Genomic DNA, 17,033 nt, shown 5'->3' with positions numbered 1-17,033 from the left:
TGTACCCATTTAGGATCTTTGGAGGTCGTTTTGAATCCACGGGGTTCAACAACCGCGGATAAAGCAATGTGTAACTGGTAAGTGGCAAGAGAAGCAAAATCCGCCCTGTATTTTGGTTTGAAAATTCCTGATTTGGACCGGGTATGCATAGTTGTTGGAATTACGTATGCCCGAGACACATACTTATACTAATGTGGCTAACTGTGTTTGATCCAAGTCGGGTCATACCCAATAACAAGCTAGACAACACCAAATGTATTCTTTTATGATTTGATCATTTAAACGAATACCGAACACTAAGTGTTTAGAGAATTGGTTTTCTAAACAAACACACTTGATAATTTAAATAAATTATCTGGATAATTTATTTATATAAATTAATTATTTAATTGGTTAAATAATTAAGATAGCATGTATGTTTTATAAAATTAGTTTTATAAAATAAATGGAGATGGTTTTAAATGGTTAAAACAAAATAAGAAACAAAAAAAAAAAAAAAAAAAAAAAAAAAAGGAAAGAAAAGGGAGCCGTCCACCCCATGTGGGTGGAAGGTTTTGGCCCAATCAAATCCTTTTGGTCCATGTGAAGCTCTTTATGAATCTCCACATCCAAGACATGCAACTTATCTTTCATTTTTGAATTTTCAAGTGAATAATCAAGTTCACATTCTCTCTCTCTTTCTCTCAAAACCCACGGCCAAAGTGGGCAGAATTTTGGGGTTTTTGTTGAGCTTGTTTAAGTGTTCTAATCCTAGCAATCAAGTTGGGGTTGTCACAAAAAGCTTGGGGTATTACTATCTTGAGGTCTTCTACTTTGGAGGCTTGCCATTGAACCACCATCCCCTTCAACAACCTACATCTTCTTATAAGGTATAAGGAGGTACTTTTACATTTCATAAGTATATTGTTCTTGTAATATTGATCCTTGTTCATTGGGTTTTTAGTTTTAACATATTGGTATGTTCATAACAAGATTTAAAATCTAAGCTTCCGTTGTGTTTTCTAGTTAAATATGGTTAACTTGACTTTGATAAACTTGTATAAAACCCAACAATGGCATCAAGAGCCGGTTACAAGGACTTATGCTTCTTTTGTGTTCATAGATTTCGGTTTTTTCATGGGTGAAAAAGGGGTCCGAAATTTCGGTGGATTTTACCCCTCATGGTTTTGTAAGATCTTGACATGCATGCAAAGATCTTAGGAAACCATTTAACATTTGGATGTTGAAATATCAAAATTGCAAAATTTTTGGGGGGGGGGATGGGCCGTAGCCTCTTGGGGGGGGGGGGGGCCGATTCCTTTTGGTGATTTTGGGCATTGGTTGCTTAGGTTGCATGCTTAGAACATTTGGTATGTTTGATTGTGTCATAACCGAAACCGAGACCTTGGATGTGTTGATTGTTGTTTTTTTGTATGTTGATTATGTTTATTATTCAATATGGTTGTAATAATTCATAATCTTAGGCTTGTGTAATTTATTTATTCATAAATTGGTTTGTAATAAATAGATTAGTTGCATTTTCCTTTTTTAGAAAAATATGTATTAGGATACATTTTGTAAAAATTGAAGATGCAAGAATTGGTGGATTTGGGCCTTGGACCGAAATTTTGGGCTTGTTGGGCCTCACCGGCCCATCATGGGATTCAAGCCCATTAGGCCCATAAATTTCACTCTTGGGCCCAAGAAGACTTTTGGAAGTTTGGAGCCCATTTACAAGCCCAACAAGAACACAACAACTTGGAAAGGATACTTGAAGCATTTGGATGCAAGGTCAAGTGGGAGTCAACATTCCATCCTTGTGTCATGTTTTGTCCCTTAGGTGAGACTTATGACCTATACTTGTTTCGGCTAACAAGTATGGTCAAACTTAGCGGTTCTCGGTTATGACTATATTTTGCATGTATGCTTGGTTGTTTGTTTTACTTTATGTAATGTGTGGTTGATAGATATTAGGATATCCAAACCGTCACATAGGAACGACAACTAGCATAAAACGGGTTCTAATATATATTTGGTAATATCGCGTCAATTAGTTAATAAAATGGGTTTATTAAAACTAAGCGATTACTCACATATAATAAAATTGGTTTTATTATAACTAGAACCTTGAAAATTGGTTTTCAAAATCGCCATATTACTAAATGCATGTTAGGATATGGCATAATGTTTTTCAAACTAGAATATTGGAAAACTTAAAAAATCCCTTTTTCATAATTACCATGGAAGCAAGTCTAACACCATCCTTTTGTAAGACACTTAACGTATTAGGGAACTTTAAATGGGATAAAGGTCACCTAACCATTTTGAGCAAACTAATATACTTAGGGTAATATTAACATATTTGTGGGATAAAGGTCACCTAACCACTTGTATGTTAATCTTACATGTTTATACAAGTAGGACGACTTGAATTGGAAACCATGTGATAAAGGTCACCTAAGCATGGGGTCCAATGGTGTTGATGGGATAAACATGCCAACACGAAATAAGGATTTCGAATGGTCCCATACCTCTAGAAGTTGCAAAGGGTTGCAATTGTCAAGGATGACTACCTTGTTAAATCAAATAACGGGATAAAGGTCACCTAACCGAAATTTGATTTATCGTTGGATTCTAGAATTTAATTATTATTTTAAAAATTTGGAATAAAAGGGTATTAATAATTAAATTGTTTATAATACTAAAATAGAACTTTGTTAAATTTTGTAGATGGCCGCTAACAATGCAAACACCTCTACCCATAACACCCGTAACCTATCCTTAAGAACCATCCTTGAAAAGGATCGTCTAAACCATAATAACTTTATGGATTGGTATCGCAACTTGAGAATAGTTCTCAAGCAAGAAGAGATATCATATGTCTTAGACGATCCCATTCCCGACGAGCCTAACGTGGAAGATGAGGAGGCTTATTACGATTGGGTTAAGTACACCAAAGATTCGGTGCAAGCCTCTTGCCTCATGTTGGGAACTATGATTCCCGAAATCCAAAAGGATTTCGAGCATCATGGGGCATACGACATGATAACTCAATTGAAGGAAATGTTCCTTCAACAAGCTAGAGCGGAACGTTTCGAAACGGTTCGAGCGTTTCATGCATGTCGTATGGAGGAAACCCAAAGCGTCTCATCTTATGTCCTAAAGATGAAAAGCTACATTGAAAAGCTTCGTAGGTTGAATTGTCCCGTCTCTAATGAGTTGGCTACGGATTTGATCCTCAACTCTTTGACCAAAAGGTTTGAAACCTTTGTCATGAACTATAACATGAACGGGTGGGACAAAAGCATTGGTGAGCTTCACGCAATGCTAAGAACGGCCGAAGCGGGAATGGGTAAAAGGGTTTTACCCGTTCTAACAATCAATGAAGGCAAAAGGGGACATAACTCCAACCCCAAAGCAAGTGTTGCTAAGGGCAAGGGCCACGTCCAAGGAAAGGGAAAGAGGAAAGCCATCACGCCCTACAAACCGAAGGAAAAGAAGCAAAAGGTTGCGACGCAAGATCCATGCTTTGAGTGTGGAGAGATAGGTCATTGGAAAAGAAATTGTCCGACCTATCTCAAAGCGTTAAAAGATAAGAGGGATGCGGAGCAAACCTCAGGTATTATCTTTACTATATATGTTGAACTAAATGTTATTTCTTCAAATACATGGGTACTTGATACCGGATGTGGAACTCACATTTGCAATTTGTTGCAGGGGTTCAAAAGAAGTAAGCAACTCAACAAAGGGGACATTAGTCTCTTTATGGGCAATGGAGCAAGAGTTGAAGTCCAAGCTCAAGGAGACTACATGTTAAAGCTTCCAAGTGGTTTGGAAGTAATTTTGAAAAATGTTTTGTATGCTCCTAAGTTAAGGAGAAACATTATTTCCGTGTCCCTTTTAAAACAATGTGGCTTTGATCTTAAGTTTATTGATTATGATATTCATGTTTTGATGAATGGCATATTTTATTTTAAAGCTATACCCATGAATGGTATATATGAAATAGATCAAAGTGGTATGTCACATAGTAGTTCAATGTATAATGTCAACACCAAGAAACTCAAGAAGGACTTGGGTGATTCCTATCTTTGGCATTGTCGCCTTGGACATATAAGCAAGAATCGCATGCAAACTCTTCGCAAGAGTGGTATTCTAGAAACCAATGAGTTTGATTCATTTGATGTATGTGAATCTTGTTTACAAGGCAAAATGACAAAGCAACCCTTTAATAAGACTTTTGAAAGGTCAAAAGAATTATTGGGTATCATACATTCGGATGTATGTGGTCCTTTTAGACCAATGACTAGGAATGGTGAAAGATACTTCATTACCTTTATTGACGATTATAGTCGATATGGTTATGTGTACTTAATGAAACACAAAGATGAAGCTTTTGAAATGTTCAAAGACTTCAAAGCTGAAGTAGAAAGACAACTCAAAACCACAATCAAAGTACTTCGTAGTGATAGAGGAGGTGAATACCTAAGTGGTATTTTTCAAGATCAACTTAAGAGTTGTGGAATTATTTCACAACTTACTCCACCTGGAACACCACAACATAATGGTGTGTCTGAAAGGAGAAATCGTACCCTATTAGATATGGTTCGATCAATGATGGCTAGAAGCACTTTACCTCTATCATTTTGGGGCTATGCTTTACTTTCCGCTGTTCGCATATTGAATATGGCTCCAACCAAGAAAGTGGAGAAGACACCTTTCGAAATATGGCATGGAAAGGCTCCATCGCTATCATTCTTAAAAGTTTGGGGTTGTGAAACTTATGTAAAGCAATACACCCCAAACAAATTAGAAGTCCGATCCACTAAGTGTATCTTTATTGGTTACCCTAAAGATGATATAGGATATTACTTTTACGATCCTAGTGAGCAAAATGTTATTATTGCTCGAAAGGGTAAGTTCTTGGAAACTAAGTTCCTTAAGGAAGGAACTAATAGTAGAACAGTGAAATTTGATGAGGATCAAGAATCACAAGATGATACACAATTGGTTGATACTAGCACTCAACAAGAGGTTGTTGAAAGTGATCAAGTGGTTGATCAAAACACACAAAACGTTCGCAGATCTGGTAGAGTTAGCAATCCACCCGAAAGATATGGATTTTTTGTAGAAGGTTGCTACGTGGTAGATTCGGATGAACCAACCACATACCGTGGTGCAATGTCCAAGAATGATTGTGACAAATGGCTTGAAGCCATGAACGTTGAGATGCAATCCATGTATGACAACCAAGTTTGGGAATTGGTTGAACCACCACTTAACACCAAAACTGTTGGAAGTAAGTGGGTTTTCAAAAGAAAAACTGATATGCATGGAAACTTGGATACTTATAAAGCAAGACTTGTAGCTAAAGGTTTCACTCAAACTCAAGGGGTTGATTATGATGAAACTTTTTCGCCTGTAGCAATGCTAAAGTCTATTAGGATATTATTTGCCATAGCTGCACATTATGATTATGAAATTTGGCAAATGGATGTCAAGACCGCTTTCCTAAATGGATATCTTGAGGAAGATGTCTATATGGTTCAGCCTGAAGGTTTTGTCGATCCAAAACATCCTAATAAAGTATGCAAGTTAAAGAAATCAATCTATGGATTGAAACAAGCATCTAGAACTTGGAATCATCGTTTTGATGAAGAAATCAAAAATTTTGGTTTCATCAAGAACGCTGATGAGGCTTGTGTGTATAAAAAGGCTAGTGGGAGTATAATTACCTTCTTAGTATTGTATGTCGATGACATTCTACTATTTGGAAATGACATTCCAACCATGGAAAGCGTTAAGGCTTGGCTTGGAAGTAGATTTTCCATCAAGGATCTTGGTGAAGCTGCCTATATTTTGGGAATAAAGATCTATAGGGATAGGTCAAGGCGCTTGATAGGTTTGAACCAAAGTACATACATTGATAAAATCTTGAAAAGGTTCAAGATGGAAAACTCCAAGAAAGGTTTTGTACCTATTCAAAGAGGGACCGTATTGAGTTCAGATCAATGTCCAAGCTCAAAGGGTGAGCAAGAGATGATGAAACAAATCCCATATGCTTCTGCTATAGGATCCATCATGTATGCGATGATATGTACTAGACCGGATGTGTCATGCGCTTTGAGCATGACAAGCAGATACCAACAGAATCCAGGAAACAGTCATTGGATGGCTGTTAAGAGCATATTGAAATACCTTAGGAGAACTAAGGATATGTTTCTGATATATGGATCTGGTGAGGAGGAACTCGCTATAAAAGGTTACACGGATGCGAGTTTCCAAACTGATCGAGATGATTCTCGATCACAATCTGGGTATGTGTTCACTCTTAATGGAGGAGCTGTCTCTTGGAAGAGCTCAAAACAGGAAGTGGTAGCATTGTCCACTACAGAATCAGAATACATCGCCGCTTCATTAGCAGCTCAGGAAGCTGCATGGTTGAAGAAATTCATTACTGATCTAGGGGTGGTCTCTTCCATTCAAGACCCCCTAGAAATCTTTTGTGACAACGAGGGTGCGATTGCTCAAATCAAGGAACCTCGTTCGCACCAAAAGACGAGGCACATAGAGCGGAGATTCAACTACATAAGGGATGAAGTTGAAAAGGGAAAGATATGTATTCGCAAAGTTGGAACTGATCAAAATCTTGCGGACCCATTCACGAAGCTCCTAGAAAGACCGAAACATGAGCGTCATGCGAGTGGCTTAGGACTTCGATATTCTAATAATTGGATTTGATCTATTTTGTATTAAAGTTTAAAAGACTTTTGTAATTTAACTCTTTTATATGATTATGGAATCTTGAGTTAAATTCTAATTTTGCATGTTTAATCCATGAATAAGTTATCTTATTCTAAAAGTCCGTAGTCGATCACATTTGTGGGAACAAATATGAAGCAAGACTATTATGAACTAGGATTGGTGGTTATTCATAAGGAATGAATATGGAGCATAGGTTTGCTGCCAAAGTTCATAGATATTTGTGGGATACAAATATTGGACTGACCCGCTCTCAATATTACTACATGGAGTCGATTGACTTGATCATTAGTAATCTTGAGTAAAGGAGAATTTCATATTATCCTTAGACCTGAGATGTATATTGGGTCTTGATTTTCACCGAGTATTATACTTTGACTCTCCCCTTCGCTATTCGTAAAAGATGGTACATAAGGATGAGCTCGGGTGGAGTATAAAGTGATAGTGAGAGGCGTATACAGTCAAGACGGAATTTGTTCCTCTTATGTGTTGAGAGTTTAGATGTCTAAGGCCTGATAAAGTTGAATTGTAAAGAGAATGATCACCTATGTCTCTTAGATCCAACATGACATCTAGCAACAAAGGGATATAATGATAGATTCACCTAAATCATATCAAGTAAGGGACTTGAAGGGATGATGTTATTGAATGGCACTTCGTCAAACACATTGGGGGTGGTGAACTGTTGTTAGGCGGTATTCACCACTTACATTAATTTTCTATGTATCTCGTGCAAGTGGGAGATTGTTGGAATTACGTATGCCCGAGACACATACTTATACTAATGTGGCTAACTGTGTTTGATCCAAGTCGGGTCATACCCAATAACAAGCTAGACAACACCAAATGTATTCTTTTATGATTTGATCATTTAAACGAATACCGAACACTAAGTGTTTAGAGAATTGGTTTTCTAAACAAACACACTTGATAATTTAAATAAATTATCTGGATAATTTATTTATATAAATTAATTATTTAATTGGTTAAATAATTAAGATAGCATGTATGTTTTATAAAATTAGTTTTATAAAATAAATGGAGATGGTTTTAAATGGTTAAAACAAAATAAGAAACAAAAAAAAAAAAAAAAAAAAAAAAAAAAGGAAAGAAAAGGGAGCCGTCCACCCCATGTGGGTGGAAGGTTTTGGCCCAATCAAATCCTTTTGGTCCATGTGAAGCTCTTTATGAATCTCCACATCCAAGACATGCAACTTATCTTTCATTTTTGAATTTTCAAGTGAATAATCAAGTTCACATTCTCTCTCTCTTTCTCTCAAAACCCACGGCCAAAGTGGGCAGAATTTTGGGGTTTTTGTTGAGCTTGTTTAAGTGTTCTAATCCTAGCAATCAAGTTGGGGTTGTCACAAAAAGCTTGGGGTATTACTATCTTGAGGTCTTCTACTTTGGAGGCTTGCCATTGAACCACCATCCCCTTCAACAACCTACATCTTCTTATAAGGTATAAGGAGGTACTTTTACATTTCATAAGTATATTGTTCTTGTAATATTGATCCTTGTTCATTGGGTTTTTAGTTTTAACATATTGGTATGTTCATAACAAGATTTAAAATCTAAGCTTCCGTTGTGTTTTCTAGTTAAATATGGTTAACTTGACTTTGATAAACTTGTATAAAACCCAACAATAGTATGAGTGTTGGTGGATGGAGCTACGGGATTGGGTTCGGGGTCAGGTACGTGATGGTCCTAAGATGGGGTAGGAGATGTGGGTGGTGGACTTGGTGGTGGTTGAACTGGGCTTGGAGGTGGGTTTGGCGAGGGTGGTAATGGGCCTGTTGGGTCAAAGGTTTGATTTATGCTTGTGGTGACATTTTGATCACATAAGGTACAAGGGTAATTGGGCAGTGAGTTTGGACCGATTGGGTTGGGAGTTAAGGGTGGTGCTTCTGGAGTAATTTGAGGACATGGCTTTGGGAGTGGAGAGTCATCCAAGAAAGTGGTAATGTCATCTTTGGAGATGACATTTACGTTGGCAGTTCCACTGAAAGGAAAAACACTCTCATTGAACCTTGCATGCCTTGTGATGTAAACACGAGAGGTAGATGGATCAAGACAACGGTAACCTTTGTATTGAGAGCTGTAACCAAGAAAAATGCATGGGAGACTTCTAGGAGCAAGTTTATGTTTTGAGTAGTCACGCAAGTATGGGAACACTTGACTTCCAAAAACCCGGAAGTTTGCATATTTCGGTTCTTGATCAAACAAAACTTGAAAAGGAGACTTGTTATCCAATATGGAGGTGGGAAGCCGATTTATGATATAGGTGGCCGTTTGAAAAGCATCGACCCAAAATTGGCCCGGGACATGGGCGTTAAACAACATAGCAAGACCCGTTTCAACAATGTGCCGATGTTTACGCTCGGCAGGCCCATTTTGTTGCGGAGTATACGGGCAAGAGAATCGGTGAAAAATGCCATTATCTTCAAAAAATTTTACGCACCGTGTGATTCGTAAACTCAGTTCCACCATCACTTTGAAATGTCTTGATCTTCCTCCCACATTACGTTTGAACCAGATTGATGAATATGGGTAAGACGGCATAGAAACCCGTTTTTGTTTTTAACGGATAGAACCACGATTACCTGGAATAGTCATCAATAAACATGACATAATACAAATAACCATCCTTAGAACCAATAGGAGATGGTCCCCACAAATCACAATGAATAAGATCCAACGGGTTTAAAGACCATTTCAAATTAACATCAAAAGAAAGTTTTTGACCCTTGGCCAATTGACAAGAAACACAAATGTTTGGTTTAGGCAAAACCGAAGTAATAGATAAGGCCCCCAATTTATTTAAAACAGAAATAGAGTCAAAACAAACATGGACAAACGAGCATGCCAGAGTTCATAGGAAGCCCGATTAGCAACAGTAGCAACCAAAGCTTGAGGGATCTTTTTCAACACATATAGGCCATTTTCACATACGCCTTTAACAAGAATTCTTTTGGTTTTCCGGTCCTGAATATGAAAGAAAGGTTGAGATAAAAGTACATCAACCGGATAATCAGATGTTATTTACTGACTGACAAGAGTTTCTTTGTCAAATTTGGTACGACCAAAACATCCCGTAATTTTAAATGATTGGAAATAACTGAAGTACCCGTATGGGTAATCGGGAGCGACAAACCATTCCCAAAAATAACACCATGATTACCTTGATAGGGAGCGGATTGATGAAGAGAATCAAATTCGGGAGTCATATGAGCTGTTGCTCCTGAGTGAATGTTCCAGTCCGAGGTGTTATGTGTAATGTGACATTGGGCATAAACGCTTTAGCTAGGACTCATCGGAAGAAGAGTTATTTTTAGCAAACTTGTGGAGATCTGGACAAGTGTTGGCAAAATGGCCATAAGATTTGCATAGCTGACAAGGAGGAGACCGCTTCTCATAGGAACGGTTTCGATTGTTTGAGCCACCTGGATCAGAGTAACCCCCACGGTCATTTGAATATCCTCCCCGATTACTACCACGATAACCACCGAAACGAGATCGAGAAGAAAAAGAGTGACCACGGGAGTGTTGAGCAGCAAAAGCAACCGGAGACGAGTTGCTGCCATGAATGGTTGACATAAATATTTCATGAATTTCAGCCTGAGTAACAAGGTCACGAAACACAGGTGCAGGTCTGGTGATCCGAATCGAAACAAAAAAGTTTTTGAACGAGGGACCAAGACCGCAAAGAAACCAATGAAACTTGTCCATCTCGAGCACAGGTTGGCCAATAGCGGCTAATTGATCACAAATAACCTTGAACTTCCGACTATATTTGGTAACAGACGAGTTACCCTTGGTGAGTTGTCGGAGAGTGTCATGGAGTGAGTACATACGTTCCACCTAAGAATTACTGAAAGCCGACTCCAAGGCAAGATAAATGTTTCGAGCACCGGAGATGCCCAAGACTTCCGATGCTACCTCTTCGGTTAGAGAGGCATTAAGAATAATTACGGCCTTCTGATCCTTAGCCATCCAGGATGAGAGATCGGGGTTGGGAAGGATCTTGTTATCAACTGTAATGGTGGATGGAGGCCGGATGGTGTTGCCATCAATGTGCCCGAGTAAATCTTGAAAGGCAAAAATGGGAATCATATGATTCTTCCAAACTAAGAAGTTGGTAGGGGTAAGTTTGATAGTGACAAGGTGAAGACTGGTGCTCATGGAGAGGGAATCTGGATTGGAAGAATCGGCCATGGCTGAAAAAGATTGAAGAGGGATGGCGGTTAGTAGGTTTTAGGAAGAAGAGAAGGATCGTGAGATTAGGCTGATACCATGTTAATTTGGTAAAATCAACCTCTACTTTAGAGGGATTGCATTGATCATTATATATAACCAATTTACACAAGTCACTCCATAATTTTAGGAGGAGATTGACTAAAGAAAAGGTAAACACAATAAGTTACAAATATATACAAATATTCATTTTTTATACATTTATAATTTCAATCGTGAGCTCCAAACCAAAGGTGCTAGGATGAACATTATCATGTTGTATGTTGTTAACCACCCCACCTCATCCCAATTGGCAAACTTTCATCAACGTCGAAATCAAGGTAAGGCGAAGCTGCTATCGATCATATCTAGGTACACCTTGTCGCGATCGATCCTTGCTTGTCACAATTTAACAGAACTGCACACCATGTGGACAATCACAGACAATGAAACTGCCCTAGTACTGCCAGCTACAACTATTGTAAGGCATTGCGTTCACGACTGATCACGTACTGCAGGTTGCAGCCGCTCCTTTGACTAACCATCTAAACCCCACCACAAAAGTGTTTCGAATAAAAGTTGAAATTTAGTACGAATGGAATTATCTTAATCGAATGTGTGTGTGGTTTTCTTCATTTTAATTAGGTCAGTTCAAAATAAAACATTTAACCATTTGTTATTAGCTCATTACATTTCGTTATTTTTTTGTAATAACTAGAACATTTGTCATTCGACTCCTCTCCCATCACTCATTTCCCTCTCTCTCTCAAAACAGCCTCCCTTGTAGGGCGAATTCAAGCCGCCATTGCCATGACTGATCTTCATCCAAGTCGCTGAAACTGAGCTTAACACCGAATAATGGTATGTAAAACACACCAATATACTTGTCTCTAATTATTAAGAAATAACTATGCTTTTTATCTCAATATGTAACCATGAAAAAGAAATTTCAGTCGTTCAATATCCACAAATCCCAATTCGACCCATAAACACCACCACCAACTAAGATTTTCTTGCCCTCACAATTGACAAATCCGATACATTTTATAGTAATTCAAAAGCGTCACAAAGAGAAATTGAAGTTTATTTCGGTTGAATTCGATTCTAGATTTAGTTACTACTTTTAGCTTCTATTGCTGCAACCAATTCACCAAAATCAGCTTTGTTTGTAAAATCTCCTGGTACAAAAGGAATCTAACATAACATATTGAGGAAATGATGATTAATTGATTTATCCGGTTCCACTGATGGCTAGACTTTTCCTTGTCGGCGGATCATACGGTCGGAAAACACTTCTTAGCTATCGACATAATCGATTTAATGAGGCGGCGAGTGATGGTAATGTTGATGGAAGAGAAAGAGAGAGCGCGTGAGAGAGAGAGAGAGAGAGAGATGGGTTGGGTGAAAGAGGGTTATATATTGTCACAAAGTCGGTGTTAGGGCAGGGGTTGCTCGCTTGTGTGTGGGTGTGGTGATAATGCTAACTGGCAGTGTGGACTCGGTGGGGGTGGTGGCTAATGGTGAGACGATGGCTGATGGTGATAGGGAGGGGTAAATATGTAAATTCACTAGTTTGTTAACTTTAATTTTAACAGGAATCGCAACTGTTGCTATACAAGGATGGCGAGGACTCAAACAACAATTATTTCAAAATAGACACTCAAGTTTTGATATAGGCGATTAAAAATAATTTCCGTGTTTTAATACTAATACATTGGTTTAATCGATTGAAACACCGCACATTATTCTTAAAAAAGTCACAATCCTTTAGACCAATAATTTCAACCGATTAATGTTCATTTAATCGACAAACAACAACAAACCATTTTCGTCTTCTTTACGAAATAATTTTCAAATGTCTGGCAAGCATTCCATCGTATCGTTGTTAGTTGAAAATGGGGTTCTCTAAAGTTTCACGCCAAGTGTTCGATGAATTGTCTTACCAAGTTTTAGTACCATTTTGTCGTTTTATATGACAACTCATTCTTCTTTTCTGAACAGAGCATGGCTGTGTATGTTCAGTATGTTTCATTGTTTTTCGGATGATGGAGCGAGAAATAAGGGGATTGCTCACTTGATCTCTCATCTCAAGAGTGTACACCTTTCTAAAGAATAACGTAAAAGTGTGTTTCGGGAGGCGATTTCTACAGACCATAGGTTGTTTTTGACAGTGGACGAAACATTGAAGATTTTGGATCAATGGTTGTGTGGGGAGTGCATGAATCTTCATGCCTTGAGGCATGCTTGTCATCACCCTAATGGCCTTGTGCGGTTTACCGATCGTGCAACTGACTTGAATAGACATATTAATGGGATTTTGAAACCTTCTATCAAGGTGCCCGAGACAACTGTTCATGAGTCCTTCGTATTGGATGTCTCCTTCCTTAATTGTGTCCTTAAAGCACCTATTGTTACAGTAAAAAATATCCCTCATAGTTCTCGTTCGGCTTTCTGGAAAGTGTTGAAAACAACACTATATAAAGTAGTTTCTCACCCAGGTTCCGTTAATGTGTGGGTTAGGTTGTTACTTCATCCTCGTTGCACTTCACATGTGTCTGGACCCAAAAATTGGCTGGAAAGCATGTCCGGGAATAAGAAAGCCTTAAAGCATTCTTCAATAATGATTTCTTTAGACACATGTGGGAAAGTTGATGGTACTTCCATGTTAATTAAGCATTTGTTTAATGGTTGAAGTTCGGGGTCCTTAGGCCAAGGTGACATGAATATTCAAAAGGTGGGGGATCGTGCCAACAATAGCATTAAATAGTGTCTTCAAGTTGCATATGGTCACTTTACAAAAGTAGTAAAGGTGTTATGCTCATTTGGTATTGAACCATATATTGGTGATACCACAAAGGATTTAGAGGCTAAACACCCATACAAGTAACCCCCGTTTATGCCGAAGATGGCATATTCTGAGCCTCCTCTTGTGGCGGAGGTTGATAGTGTCCTTGGTTGCATCAAGTCGGTTTCCTAAACGAACTTCGTGTGGTAGGGACGGTTTGAAGGCACATTATATTTTGGATGCTCTTTGTGGAGAAAGGTGGGTTATTGTCGCTGACCTCATATGTGTTATCACTGTAGTGGTTAGGAGGGAGATGCTTGTTTACTCTTGCAGAGTTTTTGCGCCTACTCCTCTTTCACCAGTTTTAAAACCCGGCAATGGGATTTGACCTATTGCAGTGGGTACTATTTAGTCACACCCGACTTCATGGGCCTAGGCGTGTCACCAGCATTGGTTAGTCTAAAGAATTGGACTTTCAATCAGATAGCACGTGAAGACTTAAAGAAAAAGTCTATAACAACTAGAAATGTAGAACAAGCCAAAATCGGATTTATAGGGATATTAGTTAGATTATTTTCCTATATAATGAGGCTGAAACGGTGAATAGGACACGTTCAATTACCACAAAACACTTTCACTCTCTGTACTTTAGCTCTTCACCGAAATCAGTTCTCGAGTTGTATCACACCATTTTCATTATTAATAAATTGAGACAAGTGATAGTTTTTCCCTTGTGAGGTGTTTTTCGAGGATACTCACCAGGATCTAAGGTTTTTCCTCGCTGCATCGTTGTGTCACTCTATACTTTTACCACATCTGTTTATTGTTATATTTAGCTAAATAATAAATATAACTTAAGCGGGTCCCCTACCTTATACAGGTACATGGATTTTACAACTTAAGATTGATCAGGCAGTACTTCTAATCTATATTGTGTACTAGAGCTTAAATCGTTAGAACTTCGAGGATTTGAACTCATGGCACGACTCCTGAGATTGTGTTTGTGAGGTGTCTTTGGGATGCAATATGCAGATTCCGACTCCGTTTTATATAGGCAAAATCTGGGACCAATCGCGTATCGCGCTGGACCTTTCTGAACGGCCATTGTGTAGAGCATGACTAAGCACCAGTGGGTGCTTCCATGTGTTAACACATGGACTGTCATGTTGTGCCACATGGTTAGACATGTGTCCCGATTACTTAACCTAGTCATTGCGTATTGCGACAACTTGAACGATAAGTGTTGGTGCATTTTGTGACCATCGCTATGCAATTCAGACCAGCGGAACGCCACAGGCGAAGTTAGCACAACTTCGCCTTAGGCGAAGTTAGAACAACTTCGCCAACGGCGAAGTTGTAACAACTTCTGCCTTAGGCGAAGTTATCACAACTTCGCCATAGGCGAAGTTATGAACAACTTCGCCTACTGGCCCAAGCCCAAGCCCGAGAAGATGTTTTGTCTATATATATGTGTCTTGTTTAGGTTTTGTATCTAGAAATTAGAGTATTGTGTGTTACAGTTTATTTGTCTAAAGAGAGACCGAGAGTGAGAGTCGTGTGGGACGACCCGAGGTAGAGCTCACCTCGGGTCGGCCGTCATTTGTTTACGAGTTTGGTATGTAATTCGTTTTGATTATTATATAAGAATCTGCAGATTTGTTTATCCCGTTCTTGTATTTGTTCGTGTATTTGTTCGTGTACGTGTTTGTGTTCTTCATCTTGTACACCATTAACGAGTCTAGGAGGATTCCGCACTCCTAGACCTCGTGCGGATCTCGTATCGATCGGCGACGCCCCCGGGGGGACCTACATGTGGTATCAGAGCCTTAGGCTCTTATGCTATGGTTCGAGATCTGCGTTTTGGTGTTTCTGGCACGTTTCTGTGCGTTTCTGGCCGAACAGCGCCGTAGGCGAAGTTATTGTTCATCAGGCGAAGTTGCCGTCACTGTTCGTAGGGTTTCAGCGAAGATATAAGGTCTGGCGAAGTTATGAACAGGCGAAGTTGACTTTAGGCGAAGTTGACTTTAGGCGAAGTTGACTTTTCGGCGAAGTTATAGCCAAGCGAAGTTATGGACAAACGAAGTTAACTTTAGGCGAAGTTAACGAAAAAAAAAAAGAGTATTTTGGTGTTTTCGTCTGTATGGCCAGGTGTACACGATTATTGTGAGACCGGAGATGTTGTTCCGTCAACGAGTGAAACTTGTTATCTCTGGGTCTTACGTGTGAACAAATACGTGTCAACTCTGGATATGGAGTTGAGTTTGTGAATGGGATATTGATTGAAACTGGATATTGACACATATTTGGGTGTTTGTGGGCAATGAAATTGTTGTTGTTCGAGGTGACCAATTGAAGAAAGTCAAATTGAACTGAAGGTTTTTGTCATTACTGGATTGCGGTCAGAGCATATTATTTATGTTACTTTCAAGGCGTTCGAGAATTGGATCCTGAAACGTGATGCTTATTTATTAGAGTGAAAATTCTGGAACAAGTTGGATTTAATCGGGAACTAAAGTGTTTATGTTCTTGATCGTTGTCCCTGGTGATTGAAGATGCTTCGGATTAATTAATGGTCATGTGTTAGATTCTGTCAAGGTGGTTTTGTGATGAAATTGATCACTTGATGTTGAGTAGTTGAAGATTAAACCTTATCGTATGCCGACGAGTTGGTGAAGTTGTGGAGGAAGCCCAACTTCACGTGTTGGTGAAGTCAGATGGAATCACGTGATTGGTTGAGATGATCTATTGGCACGAGGGTGCATGAATTTCAAAGACCTCAATCGTTATAGTCGGAGAAGCTTACACTGAAGGGGAGATCTGATATGGAAGACGCTGGGTGACTGGTAGATTTGTGAAGCTATAGGACAGTTTCAGACACGGCTGGTTGATGAGCAAACAGAAGATCATCAGTTAAGAGGGAGTCTGTTGGTGCATGTTTTGTAACAGATGATCTTTTGTGTTTGTTAGAATTGAGAGCAACGGTCAAAGGGGAGACTGTTGGTGCATTTTGTGACCGTCGCTATGCAATTCAGACCAGCGGAACGCCACAGGCGAAGTTAGCACAACTTCGCCTTAGGCGAAGTTAGAACAACTTCGCCATCGGCGAAGTTGTAACAACTTCTGCCTTAGGCGAAGTTATCACAACTTCGCCATAGGCGAAGTTATGAACAACTTCGCCTACTGGCCCAAGCCCAAGCCCGAGAAGATGTTTTGTCTATATATATGTGTGTCTTGTTTAAGTTTTGTATCCAGAAATTAGAGTATTGTGTGTTAC

At 39.0% G+C, this 17,033-nt stretch overlaps 1 protein-coding gene across 1 annotated transcript; it reads right to left on the bottom strand.

Moving 5' to 3' along the window:
- Positions 1–10,044: 10,044 nt before the first annotated feature.
- LOC143602615 (uncharacterized) lies at positions 10,045–10,593 on the bottom strand. Its single transcript, XM_077079661.1, has one exon. It carries the CDS (start codon positions 10,591–10,593, stop codon positions 10,045–10,047), a length of 549 nt encoding a protein of 182 aa, XP_076935776.1.
- Positions 10,594–17,033: the final 6,440 nt, after the last annotated feature.

The sequence above is a fragment of the Bidens hawaiensis genome, unplaced genomic scaffold (genome assembly GCF_021521415.1).
Source record: "Bidens hawaiensis isolate Kalapana, Puna unplaced genomic scaffold, B.hawaiensis_p1.1 tig00059217_1, whole genome shotgun sequence".
Classification (NCBI taxonomy): Eukaryota; Viridiplantae; Streptophyta; class Magnoliopsida; order Asterales; family Asteraceae; genus Bidens; species Bidens hawaiensis.
The sequence above is the reverse complement of the archived record's forward strand: the minus strand, read 5'-3'. Positions and strand labels throughout refer to the sequence as shown.